Source organism: Mirounga angustirostris, unplaced genomic scaffold (genome assembly GCF_029215605.1).
Source record: "Mirounga angustirostris isolate CCGP_5_RB_7025 unplaced genomic scaffold, mMirAng1.0.hap1 SCAF_4, whole genome shotgun sequence".
Taxonomy (NCBI): domain Eukaryota; kingdom Metazoa; phylum Chordata; class Mammalia; order Carnivora; family Phocidae; genus Mirounga; species Mirounga angustirostris.
This window is the reverse complement of record NW_026991712.1, coordinates 19,608,003-19,622,279: the sequence shown is the minus strand read 5'-3', so window position 1 is coordinate 19,622,279 and position 14,277 is coordinate 19,608,003. Positions and strand designations below refer to the sequence as shown.

General features: G+C 36.6%; 1 protein-coding gene across 5 annotated transcripts in view; it reads left to right on the top strand.

Annotated features, from left to right (window-relative positions):
• The window catches only part of COL14A1 (collagen type XIV alpha 1 chain), a 214,226-nt gene that overhangs the window by 60,533 nt on the left and 139,416 nt on the right, over positions 1–14,277 (top strand). For 4 of the 5 annotated variants that reach the window (XM_054512474.2, XM_045895976.3, XM_045895974.3 and 1 more), the window contains exons 8-12: positions 2,619–2,783; positions 5,590–5,751; positions 10,857–11,008; positions 12,169–12,298; positions 13,045–13,190. In XM_054512474.2, the coding sequence (XP_054368449.1) occupies positions 2,619–2,783; positions 5,590–5,751; positions 10,857–11,008; positions 12,169–12,298; positions 13,045–13,190 (755 nt within the window). The remainder of the gene's footprint in view (positions 1–2,618; positions 2,784–5,589; positions 5,752–10,856; positions 11,009–12,168; positions 12,299–13,044; positions 13,191–14,277) is intronic. The other variant, XM_045895977.3, reaches the window with a different exon arrangement.

Below are 14,277 nucleotides of genomic sequence, written 5' to 3'. Positions count from 1 at the left end.
TAAATACCCAGGAGTGCAATTGCTGGGTCATAGGGTAGCTCTATTTTTAATTTTCTGAGGCACCTCCACACTGTTTTCTAAAGTGGCTGTACCAACTTAATTCCCACCAACAGCGTAAGAGGGTTCCCCTTTCTCCACAACCTCACCAACATTTTTGTTTCTTGCCTTGTCAATTTTTGCCATTCTAACTGGTGTAAGGTGGTATCTCAGTGTGGTTTTGATTTGAATTTCCCCTGATGGCTAATGATGATGAACATTTTTTCATGTGTCTGTTAGCCATTTATATGTCTTCTTTGGAGAAGTGTCTGTTCATGTCTTCTGCCCATTTTTTGACTTGATAATTTGTTTTTTGGGTGTTGAGTTTGAGAAGTTCTTTATAGATCTTTGATAACAGCCCTTTACCTGTAGTGTCATTTGCAAATATCTTCTCCCATTCTGTGGGTTGCCTCCTTGTTTTGTTGACTGTTTCCTTTGCTGTGCAGAAACTTTTTATCTTGATGAAGTCCCAAAAGTTCATTTTTGCTTTTGTTTCACTAGCCTTTGGAGATGTATTTTGAAAGAAGTTGCTGTGGCCGATGTCAAAGAGGTTACTGCCCATGTTCTTCTCTAGGATTTTGATGGATTCCTGTCTCACGTTGAGGTCTTTCATCCATTTTGAGTTTATCTTTGTGTGTGGTGTTAGAGAATGGTGGAGTTTCATTCTTCTGCATGTGGCTGTCCGATTTTCCCAGCACCATTTATTGAAGAGACTGTCTTTTTTCCATTGCATATTTTTTCCTGCTTTGTCGAAGATTATTTGACTATAGAGTTGAGGATCCACATGTGGGCTCTCTATTCTGTTCCATTGGTCTATATGTCTGTTTTTGTGCCAGGACCATGCTGTCTTGGTGATCACTGCTTTGTAATATAGCTTGAAATCGGCAACGTGATGCCCCCAGCTTTGTTTTTCTTTTTCAACATTTCCTTGGCGATTCAGGGTCTTTTCTGATTCCATACAAATTTTAGGATTGTTTGTTCCAGCACTTTGAAAAATGTCATTGGAATTTTGATCAGGATGGCGTCGAAGGTATAGATTGCTCTGGGTAGCATAGACATTTTAACAATGTTTATTCTTTTGATCCATGAGCATGGAATGTTTTTCCATCTTTTTGTGTCTTCTTCGATTTCTTTCATGAGTGTTCTGTAGTTCCTAGAGTATAGATCCTTTATCTCTTTGGGTAGGTTTATTCCGAGGTATCTTATGGTTTTTGGTGCTATTGTAAATGGAATAGTTTCTCTAATTTCTCTTTCTATAGTTGCATTGTTAGTGTATAAGAAAGCAACTGATTTCTGTGCATTGATTTTGTATCCTGCCACATTACTGAATTGCTGTATGAGTTCTAGTAATTTGGGGGTGGAGCCTTTTGGGTTTCCACATAAAGTATCATGTCATCTGCAAAAAGAGAGAAAGTTTGACTTCTTCTTTGCCAATTTGAATACATTTTATTTCTTTTTGTTGTCTGATTGCTATTGCTAGGACTTCTAATACTATGTTGAATAATAGTGATGAGAGTGGGCATCCTTGACATGTTCCTGATCTTAAGGGAAAGGCTCTCAGCTTTTCCCCATTGAGGATGATATTCGCTGTGGGCTTTTCATAGATGGATTTTATGAACTTGAGGAATGTTCCCTCTATCCCTATACTCTGAAGAGTTTTAATCAGGAAAGGATGCTGTATTTTGTCAAATGCTTTTTCTGCATCAATTGAGAGGACCATATGGTTCTTCTCCCTCCTCTTATTAACGTGTTCTATCACATTGATTGATTTGCGAATGTTGAGCCACCCTTGCATCCCAGGGATAAATCCCACTTGGTCGTGGTGGACGATCCTTTTAATGTATTGTTGGATCCTATTAGCTAGGATTTTGGAATCCATATTCATCAGGGATATTGTCTGAAATTTTCCTTTTTGATGGGGTCTTTGCCTGGTTTGAGGAATAAAGTAATGTCGGCCTCATAGAATGATTCTGGAAGCTTTCTGTTTCTATCTTTTGAAACAGCTTCAGGAGAATAGGTATTATTTCTTCTTTGAATGTTTGGTAGAATTTCCCAGGGAATCCGTCAGGCCCTGGACTCTTGTTTTTTGGGAGGATTTTGATCACTTCTTCAATCTCGTTACTGGTTATTGGCCTATTCAGGTTGTCAATTTCTTCCTGTTTCAGTCTTGGGAGTTTATAGGTTTCCAGGAAGGCATCCATTTCATCCAGGTTGCTCAGCTTATTGGCATATAGTTGTTGATAATAATTTCTAATAATTGTTTCTATTTCCTTGGTGTTAGTCGTGATCTCTCCCCTTTCATTCATAATTTTATTAATTTGGGTCCTTTCTCTTTTCTTTTGGGTAAGTCTGGGCAGTAGTTTATTGATCTTATTAATTCTTTCAAAGAACCAGCTTCTAGAGTCGTTGATCTGATCTACTGCGTTTCTGGTTTCTAACTCATTGATCTCTGCTCTAATCTTAATTAATAAAAAAAATTTTAGGTCAATAAGTTACTCATATTTTGGTTTAATTTTGCAGAATTGGAAGACTTTTTATTAGAGGTGATTGGTTTGTGTTTATTTTTTCTTGTTTTCTCCCAGGTCTTGCTTTGAACTACATTTTTGAAAATAGCTTTAAACCAGAAGCAGGAGCAAGGACTGGAGTGTCCAAAATTGGCATTTTAATCACAGATGGAAAGTCCCAAGATGATATTATTCCACCATCTAGAAACCTCCGTGAATCTGGTGTAGAACTCTTCGCCATAGGTATGTGTTACCATGGTCCTATTTCAGTAAGGGGCACAGACACACAACTCCTTAAAACAATATGTAATTGTACATGCAAAGGGCACTTCATTGAAAGCCAGGAGACCTGGAGTGTTTCTAGTCCTGACTCTAGTTGTAGCCAGTCTTGTGACCTGAGCCCAACTTCATTACATTTAAGATGGAAGTGGTGGTAACTTTCATATACCCTATAGTGTGAGGATCTCTGGATGAGATGCCATCCATAAAATGTGAAAAGCGTAAAGTAGCATGCGAAGATTAGGTACATGTTTGTTAGCTTTTAATTAGTGAAGACTTTCTCTCTCTCTCTCTTTTTTTAGTAAAGATGTATTTATTTATTCGAGAGAGAGAGAGAGGAGAGAGGGGGGAGGGGCAGAGGGAGAGAGAATCTCAGACTCTCCACTGAACACAGAGCCCAACTTGGGGCTTGATCTCGCAACCCTGAGATCATGACCCTGAGATCATGACCTGAGCTGAAACCAAGAGTCGGATGCATAACCACTGAGCCACCCAGGCACCCCAGGACTTTCTCTTTAGTATCACTTTATAGCAATCTCTTCTCCAGTAGTATAGGGAGAAACCAGTTCATCATTTCCAAGGAATTCAGGTCCTGCAACTATTTAGAAAGCCTAAAGTTCTAGATATGCAGTATTATTTCTTTGAGATGAACTCTTTATAAGGTACTGTTCTTGTGGAAAAGGATACATGTGGCACACATTCAGAATAACTGCAAAACATTTAGATGATGCAACTTTGCTCTCGATTAAAATATTTACAGTTTCTTTGGCAGCAGGAAAGTCTTTTACTTAGTAGAAGCCAACCAAAACAAAACAGAACAAAACAAAACAAAATCCCCAAACAAGAAACAAGTCATCTGACCCCTTCCTAGATTTTCTACTGGAAATGTGGTTTATAGAGTGTTCCATTCAAGAAGTTTGTGCTTACATGCTCTGTGCCAGGCATTGTGGTGGGTGCTGGGCCACAGAGATAAGGAAGGCAAAATCCTTGCAGAACAAATTCCTTCCAAGTCCTGATGACCTTTTCTTCTCTTTTCCAAGCTGTTTGCAACAAACTATTTAGTTTGGAAAGGTAAGAGAGAGATAATAGAGATTTGGGGCTATCTTCCTTAAAATATACTTTTTGTTGTTTTTATTGGAGTTAGAGGGTTTTTTTTTTTTCATAGAATATTCTTATATATGAATACAAACTTGCTGGTTTTACTTAAAAGCCATCAAAAGCATTATTGACATTAAGTTCATTGTCTCTTCATGTACTCGGTGCTTTTTGTTCCTGTGGAACAGATCCAACTATACATTTTAGAAGCTTTTGTTGAAGTCCATCAGGCAAGAAACATCAGAGAAATTTATCTAATTTTTATTTTTTATTTTACCATCCTTTTGTCCAACAGAGGAAATCTTTTTAGACAATAAACTAATGGGATTAATTTATGTGTTTAATTTCCATTCTGTGGTCTTGCTGATAATGAATGGGTACGTTTTTAAACAAAACTTTAAGTGAACTCACAGATGTAATTTGGACTTTTTCTCTGGAAATTACCTGGAAATCATTAGTATTTATTATCTTATAACCCCCTAAAGCACATAGTTCAGAGACAACTAACACTGTGTCACTCAATATGTCGAGGGTAGAAGATAAATCAAATGGCACAGCCAGGCATCTGAGAAGTCATTCATGTTGCCCTAGGTAATCTCTCTTCCCTGCTTCCACAGCACCTTTAAAAAAAAATACCTTTAGGTGATTGCAATGACGGATTTATAAAGAAAGGCCCCTTGTTTGCTGAAGCCTGGGGAAGAGAAATCTACCTCCACACCCATAAAACCCAACACTGTGCCTTCCTTTTCTATTTATAGTTTCACTTACTCGTTTTAATTTGCAATCTTCTGAGAGGTGGCATGAGATAGTGGTTAAGAGCATATGACTTTAGATCTAGACTACTTGGTGGGAATCCCAGCTGTACACTCACTAGTGTGTTTCCTTGAGCAAGTTAATTAACGTTGCTGTGCAACACCTTACAATGAGAGCAACAATAGTACCAAATTCCTAGGATTGATTGTGGGGATTAAATGTGTTCATATACATAAAGCACTGCAGTTCCTGGGGCATAGCATGTACACTCTAAGTGTTAGCATCCACTGCTAAGATAGATGGGGAAAGTTGCATGGGAGCTGAGGATTTTCTGTCTCCCTCTGTTCCCTGCTGCATTCCAAACACCCAGCATTGTGCTTGACTTGTAGCAATGGAATTCCACAAAGATTGTGGGAAAAGCAGAGCTTCCCTATTTGCATTAGCAAAATTGCACTGGTTACTAGTCAACCAGTTGTACTTGAATATGTTAAAATTTTTTTCCCAAGCTGTCTCTTAATGTTACATAATAATACTATAAATAGTAATAACAATACTTCTAAATATATAATTTTTATTCTAACAGTAGCTCTTAATTTAAGTAAACTTATTTTCTAGAAATTGAAACCTAAGGTATTGATAGTTTAGAAGGCTGGTTTAATTACTATTGCTTCTGCACTCTTTATGCAAGACAGACGTTGTTATCTTCCTGTTAAGATACACCGAACAAAATTAGGATGTAATCATTTAAAAATGATGCTGAAGGTGATTTTTACAAAACCAATCTAACATGAGATGCACCTCTTTAAAGTAGCAGATGCTTCGATTGCAAGGGGGTTACAGTGGGCTCAGGGCAGGCTCACGGAGGTTGGTTTTTCAAATGGGGCACGAATGTCATGACCCTCCCTCTTGTCCTCAATGCAAGGGGTGAAAAACGCAGATGAGAACGAACTGCAGGAGATCGCCTCTGAACCAGACAGCACTCATGTCTACAATGTTGCCGAATTTGACCTGATGCACACAGTTGTGGAGAGCCTGACGAGGACTGTCTGCTCCCGGGTGGAAGAACAGGACAGGGAGATCAAAGGTAAAGCGAGCAACAGAAGGCAGTCATTCCGTTCATGTGGATATTACTCTGCCCAAATGTCTATTGTGGATTATGAAAATTCTTATCATTTTTCATGTTGACTTTCTAAATAGAGCCCTTTATTCCCCTAAGACGTGAGTCATGAGAGTAGAAAGGGAATATAGTGACAGCCCACTGAGGGAGGAATAGTTTAACCACTAGATCATTTTCTCCATGGTGTTGCATTTGGACCATCATGAGTGTTTGTTTTTAACTAAACTTTGGATTTTGAGGTAATTGTACATTCATATAAAGTTATAAGAAATAAGATGGAGAGAGATCGTGTATACATTACCAAGTTCCCCTTAATGGTGAGATATTCCAGAACTCCAGTACAATATCCCAGGCAGGATACTGGAATTGAGAGCCAAAGTACAGAACACTTCCATCACCACAGAGATCATTCCTGTTGTCCTCTTATGGCCCCATTCACTTATTCCTCCCCACAACGTCTCCCTCACCCCGGACAACCCGTGATCGGTGTTCCATCTCTAAATAGTTTTTATTTTGAAAATATTATGTAAATGGAATTATGCGGTATGTCCTCTTTGGGGACTGACTTTTTATTCAGGATAATTTCCTGACAATTCATCCTACTTGTTGCATTTATCAGTAGCTCTTTCCTTTTTACTGCTCTGTCATATTCCATGATATGGACGAACGACAGTCTGCTTTACTGTGGACACTTTGAAAGTCGATCAGAGAAAGGCAATTATCATATGATTTCACTCATATTGGAATTTCAGAAACAAACAGAGGAACATAGGGGAAGGGAGACAATTATCATGATTTCACTCATATTGGAATTTCAGAAACAAAACAGAGGAATATAGGGGAAGGAAGGGAAAAATGAAAATAAGATGAAACCAGAGAGGGAGACAAAGCATGAGAGACTCTTAACCATAGGAAACAAACTGAGGGTCCCTGGAGGGGTGGGGGTGGGGGGAAGTGGTAACTGGGTGATGGGCATGAAGGAGGGCACGTGATGGAATGAACACTGGGTGTTACACGCAACTGATGAATCCCTAAATTCTTCCTCTGAAACTAATAATACAGTATATGTGAATTAATTGAATTAAAATAAAATAAAATTATAAAAAAAGAGAAAGGAAGACATCTGAGTTGTTTTCATTTGGGGCTGTTACAAATAAATCTGCTATGAATGTTCACATACAGGTTCTTGTGTGAACATAAGTTTTCATTTCTCTGGGATAATGCCAGGAGTGCACAATTGCTGTATCATATTGTAGCAGCATGTTTAATTTAGCTTAGTGTTAGTTAGGAAACTGCCACACTGTTTTCCAGGGAGCCTGCAGCATTCTACACTCCCACCAGCAATATATGAGTGATTCTGTTTCTGTGCATGGTCACCATGGTCACCAATATTTGTTGTTGTTACTATATTTTATTTTAGGCATTCTGATATGTGTGTAGTGGTATCTCATTGTGGCTTTAATGTGATGGTTAATGAAATTGGATCTTTTTTGCGTGCTTATTTTACATCTGTATTTGCTCTTAGGCTGTTCATGTCTTTTGCCAATTTTTAATTAGACGAATGTGTGTGTGTGTTTAGTTTTTATCTGTTAAGTTTTGACAATTCTTCATTTATATTCTAGATACTAATTCTTTGTTAGACCTTTTTACAAGGTCTTTTGCAGAACAAAAGTTTTAAATTTTGATTAGGTCCAATTTATCAATTTATCAATTTTGCATTTTATGGTTATTGCTTTTGGTATCTAGTCTAAGTAAGTACTCTTTGGCCGTACATGCTAAAAATTTTCTTTTGTATTTTTATTCTAAAAGTTTTATGTTTTACATTTAAGTCCATGATCCAGGTTAAAATTTTGTAGAAGATTTGAAGTTTAGATCAAGGCTTTTGGGTTTTTTTGCCTATCAACGTACAATTCTCACGCACTACTTCCTGAAAATGCTCTATTTCTGCCATTGAGTTGCTTGGCACCTTTGTCAAGGATCAGTCGGGCAAATTTGTGTGAGTTTATATCTGAATTCTCTATTCTTTTCTATTGGGTCTATGAGTCTAACCCTCTTCCAGTATCCTACAAGCTTAATTTCCTATAGCTATATAAGTCTTGAGATTGGATGGACTGAATTCTCCCACTTGATTATTCTGTTTGAAAATTGCTTTCACTATTTTACTTCCTTTACCTTTCCATATAAATATTAGAGAAATCTTTATTCTACAAAAATCTTGTTGGGATTTTGTTAGGAATTGCATTAAATCAATACTCAATTATCAAATATTAACATGGGAAGAACTGACATCCTTACTGTGTGGATTCTTCCAGTCCTTGAACATGGTAAATTCCTCCATTTGTTTAGATATCCTTTGATTTCTTCATCAGCATTTTGTAGTTTTCAGGATACAAGTTCTATACAGGTTTTGTTCTGTTTACATCTCTGTATTTAATTTTATTTGGGGGAATTTTAGTTATATTTTATTTTTTATTTTGGTGTCCATATGTTCATTGTGAGTATATACAGATACAATTATATTTTTGTATGTTTATTTTGTGTCCTATGACCTTACTATTTGAATTTGCTAATTCTAGGATTTTTTTCCTTTAGATTTTCAGGGATTTTTCTATGTAGGTGATAAATCGTATACTGTGCAAATAGGGATAGTTTTATTTCTTTGCTTTTGATCTCTGTGCTTTTTATTTTCTTGCCTTGTTTCACTGGCTAAAATTTCCTGTACTGTGTTGAATAAGAGTGATGAGAGTGAACATCCTTGCCTTATTCCCCATCTTAGGGTGAGACTTTCTATTTTTCATGGAAATGGTTCATTCCATAGAATTTGTAGAATATATGTGTGGAAAGTTATTCATAGTATTGTTCCCTTATTATTCATTTGATGTCTGTAGGGTCTGTAGTGATAGTCTCTGTTTTTTTTCCCCAATATTGGTAATTATTATCTTCTCTCTCTCTCTTTTTTTTCTTTCTCAGCCTTGCTAGAGGTTTGTTCTTAAAACAAAACAAAACAAACAAACAAACAAAAAACCTTTTCAAAGAACTGGCTCTTGGTTTCAGTGATTTTCTCTATTTTTCCTCTGTTTTTAATTTCATTCATTTCTGCTCTTATTTTTCTTATTTTGTTTCTTTTACTGGTTTTAAGTTTACCTTGCTCATACTTTTCCAGATTGTTGAGATGAGAACTTGGATTACTGATTTGCAATGTTCCCTCTTTTTCTAATTACTTAAATGCTATAATTTTTCTTCTCAGCACTGCTTTAGCTGTGCTCTACAAATTTTGATATGTTGTATTTTCACTTTTATTCATTTCAAAGTATTTTTTTATCTTCTTTGACCTGTTCTCTTTGACTCATTGATTATTTAGAAGTGGTTGTTTATAATTTCAAAGTGTTTGGGTATTTTTCTGTTACCTTTCTGCGAGTGGTTTCTAGTTTGATTTCACTGTCATTAGAGAACACACTCTGTGTTATTTTTATTGTTTTAAATTTTCTGAGGTTTGTTTTCTGGCCTAGGATATGGTCTATCTTGCTACATACATGCCCTGTGGGTGCTTGAAAAGGATGTGTATTCTGCTATTGTCATGTGCAATATTCTGTAAGTTTGACTGGATCCCGTTGGTTGATGGTCTTGTTGAGTTCTGTATCCTTGCTAATTTTTCTGTCCAGTCATCTTATCAATAGATTCTGGATTCTTTAGTTCCCTGTCTAGGACATATGAGGTGAAAGGAAAACTCAGGGGATTCACCACTATATCATTCTTCAGGTCCTGCAATTCCTCCACCATATACCTTCTTCTCTCTTTCAGTGTCTTCTTATGCTTGTCTTAATACATCGTTTCCAGAATTTTTAATTGTACTTAGCAGAAATAATTGGGGAAAGTACATCAATTCTATCTTCCTGGAAGCACAACCATCATGTATTTTTTTAACCTTTGTCCCTCATGATATCATTGGTCTGCAGGTTATATCTGGTTTACAGGGATGTGATCTGGGGAAAGGGTAATATCAAGATCTTCCTTTGAGAATTTGGTTTTATTTCCTGCCTTCATTGTATCCAGGGTGTGGAATGATTCTATTTGGCTACATCTCTTCCATCATTCTCTCTGGACCAGATCTCTTGGGACTAGGTTTGACAGCCAAGCAGTAGTTTCTTGAATACATTTCTCTGAGCTTTTAATGTGACTACTTTAAAGACCAATTTTTCCCACAAAAAAACTCTACCTGTGGTTGTTGATAGAGCATATAATATAGTCCCTGGCCATAAGTTAAGTGCTCAGTAACTATGTTTTTTTCTCATTAATATGGTTATTAAGGTTGCTTTGGATAAGTCCCTAGAGGATAAGAAATACTAAAGTTCTAGGACTTTGAACTTTACATGTCCCAAATCTTTTATAGAGTCATTTGTCTTAATATGTATATAACATACACAAAGTGCTTACATAGTGTCTAGCTTATAGTGAGCATTCAGTATATGTTATTTGCCTTTTCTTCTCTTTTTACTTTTAGATACTGGCCATTTGTTGAATTGAAGTCTTCTGTAAAAAGACTGTACCCCCTGATGCTTAAAAACACAGGCTCTTATATCAAAAACTCAAGTATCAATCTCAGCTCTGATACTTACTAAGTGTGAGACTTGGTCAAGTTGTTTAGCTTCATTGTGCCTTGGTTTTCTCACCTACAAAATGGGAACAATAATAGTAACTACTGAGAATTAAGATAATACTTCTAAAGAGCTCAGGAGAGTACCTTTAGATACACACGTGCTCAATCAATGTTGTGTTTCTGTTTTTGTTTTTTTTAATTATTCTATAGCAATGTGTTTAAGAGAGTTTTTTGGAGTCAAGGACTCTCTTATTTAAGTTTGTATCCTCAGAACCTAACATAGTGGTTGGTATGTAATAGGCACTTAAATGTTTCAGTGAACAAATATAGGAATGAATAATTGAATCAATTTGTCAAGAGATGAAATCTTAGAGGTAGCACAAAACCAATAGTCATTTCTGACTATTGGAGTTTCACAGGCTTATGAGAAGTAATTTTGGGAACGAGGTTCACTTAATGTATTTCTATACTTTAGCCTCAGCTCTTGCCACCATTGGGCCGCCTACAGAGCTGATTACTTCTGAAGTCACTGCCAGAAGCTTTATGGTTAACTGGACTCATGCCCCAGGAAAAGTGGAAAAATACAGAGTCGTGTATTATCCTGCCAGGGGTGGAAAACCAGAGGAGGTAATAAGGAGACGATATTTTCAAACTATTATTTTCACTCTTTCAAGTCTTCCACAGTAGTGAGGACAAGACAGAAATGCATGTATAAGGAGATTATTCTGTCACAAACATTTAAAATTCGTTGGACTGAAATATATTTCCAAGTGTCTACTTTATTCTCCCATCTCTCAGGTTATGGCATTCATACTTTCTCCTCCCATCTCGATCCAATAACCCTCAGAATGAGTCATGTGTTCATTTCTAACACAACTTATTTTGACTTTTTTCCTTTTTAAAATTATTAAGTTCTAAAGCAGAAGGAATCAGTAGTTCATTATATGGCCAGAACCCCTTTTTCCTGTTCATGTAGTCTTTCTACTTTGGGAGTGGTCTGAATTGTCTGCCTTATTGAAGACTGTGTGTTCCAAATTAAGTGGTCATATAGTCCTCTAAGGTTTGAGATTTCTGGGACATTGGTGGAGATTAGCGCAACTGAGAAGCCATAATAAAGCATCTGTGGCTGGGCTTTTTCATGGTTTGGCCATCACAGGAGAGAACGCGTATTGAGAGATGATTGATTGGATTTTTCCCATTTCCTACCTTTAACATAGCAATCACAGGAAATATGTTAAAATGTGATGAAATCCCCCCCCCCCGCCTTTTTTTTTTTGAAGTGCAAACCTTTTGTTGTTCCAACCTTTGGTTGACCTCAGCATGTTTCACAGTATTCTTCCGTATTATGGCAAGATTTTTAATTTTTTTTAAGTGTTCAAGAAGTAGAGCAGGGAAATTTAAATCATCTGTACTGAAAAAGAAGTCAGAGTGCTTCCAATACTTCTATCTTTTTCATGACTAATAAGTCTGTTAAATGCTTCCCAAAACTCCATGGAAAAATATCACATGTCAATTTTAAGTGCAGGTGGTTAAGATAACAATTAGCCTGGGAAAGACACTCTCCATCAGATATAACTTAATAAGGGACTTTTGGACATATTTCATAAAAGGTGCATCAATTCCCAGAGGAATTCAAGGAGAACTGACTGCCTCAGTGGAAAAGACAACGTGGCACAAATAAGAAAATATTGAATGATGTGTCCTTGCTAGAGATATTTTACTCTTTGGTTTCAATTCTGCATGTCAGATATTCCATACTCTCATTCCTCGAACTGTTCTTTAATCAGGTGGTGGTGGATGGAAGTGTGTCTTCCACGGTGTTGAAAGGCTTAATGTCTTTAACTGAATATCAGATAGCAGTCTTCGCAATATATGCTCACACGGCCAGTGAAGGCTTACGGGGAACCGAAACCACACGTATGTATTGAGTTCTACCCCGCGTCTGACCTTGTACAGCATTGCTTAGGTGGCCTTTCTTAGGTTGGAATTCTGCTCAGGTTGTATTGATGGCCATCCTGAATCCAATTCCTAGGCAATGGTTGTGGTGCTCTATGCGATGTGGGTCCATGTTGTAGTTGCAGTTTGCAAGTGCTGCATATTCAGAGGGATATTATAGACCTCTGCTTTGATAAGGGGAGAGCAACCTTGGTGATGAAGGACACAAAATATATGTACTCACTTAATAAGCAAGTATTTAGTGAATGTGTATTATGAACTAATTTAACTACCGACTCATTCATGTCTCCTCATTGTGTCTGCGTGGATGGGTATATATTCATTCACATATCTGTTCATCCAGCCACACATTCTGTCATTTACTAAGTGACCCAATGACTGTGTTTAATAGCTGCCTCATGGCAGACGCTTGGCAAGGGCCATAAAACAGTGGTCAGAATAGTCTCCTTGCTCTTGACTGGCTCCCAGAGAAATGTGCCCATCACTGTAGTGGGATATAAGAAACTAGAAGATGTTGTTCCTGCTTTTAAACATTCACTATGTTTGCCCTCCTGGAAGGGGTTGGCATGATTGTGTGAACATATTTAAGGATGAATATTATTTGAAAAATAAACTATGTTTACTTAGTAGATAGTAACACCTAGATACTTTGAAATAGACAAGCATACTGATAAATGGCTGAACATTAATAAAAAAATCTCTTGCAGTTGCTTTACCCATGGTTTCTGATCTTGAACTCTATGATGTAACCGAGAACAGTCTGAGGGCAAAATGGAATGCAGTGCCTGGAGCATCGGGATACCTGATTCTCTATGCTCCTCTCACGGAGGGTCTGGCTGGGGATGAAAAAGAGGTAACCACCTGCTGCCTACTAGAGTCCTAGAATCTTTGACTTCCTGAAAATGGCTTTTTTTAATTCTAAAAGTTAAATGTATAAAATTTAGAAAATTTACATTAGTTAAAAGGGGAAAATCACTTGTAATCCCCCCACCTAGAAATAGCTATTGTTAATATTTGCTTAAGTCCTTTTTAATGCATTTTTTTAAACACGGAAAATGGGAATGGTTTTGTAGTCTCCTGTTTTTATTTTGTTTATTGTGAATATCTTTTCATACCACTAAATAATATTTTATATGGTTGTTTTAAATGGTGCTATAGTATTACATTGTTTTTTTGTATCAGGACATGTTTAATAAATTACACGTTATTGGGCATTTAGATAATGTGTTGATTAAATATGCTTTTGTGATCATTCTTAACATATAACTTTGCAAGGTTGTCAGATTATTTCCTTAGGATAAATTCCTAGAAATGGAGTTTATCTTTTCCAAAGGGCATGCAAAGGCTTATGCTAAGTATTAGCAAATGATTCTAGAGAAATTTGTTATAATTTATATTGATGTATGCAATTCACAGATGGTTGTTTCCCCATATGTACACTGACTTAGAAAGTTTTTTTCCTAATTTGAGAAGTAGAAAAATGGATTAGCATGGATTTTTTTTGCATTTTTTCCATCTTAAATGATGAATCTTTGACTTTCATATGATTTATTTTAGGCTTTGTTTTTAATTTATAAGGAATGATTACTATAATATAGATATTCAAGGAATGATGAGGAAATATCTGTAACACTTGGGAGTGTTTGACTAGGCAGATAGAGTGGTCAAGGGGGAGTTCAGAACTCAAATCTTTACTCTTGTCTAAACATTGTCTTTAACATTGCTTCTGGTGACAGAAATGTTTAGGGCCAAAAATATGGTGAATCTGAGTGTCAGGAACAGAGCATTGGTGACATGTTTTTGTTTGTTTGTTTTGTTTTCGCCTAATGTTTAGAAAGCTTTAGTTCATTTGGATTTAATGTTGATCTGAATTATTTTGGCAGAAGGGAGACAAAAAAATGAAGCTAGAAAGATGATCAGCTTCACCAAGAAGGAAAAAA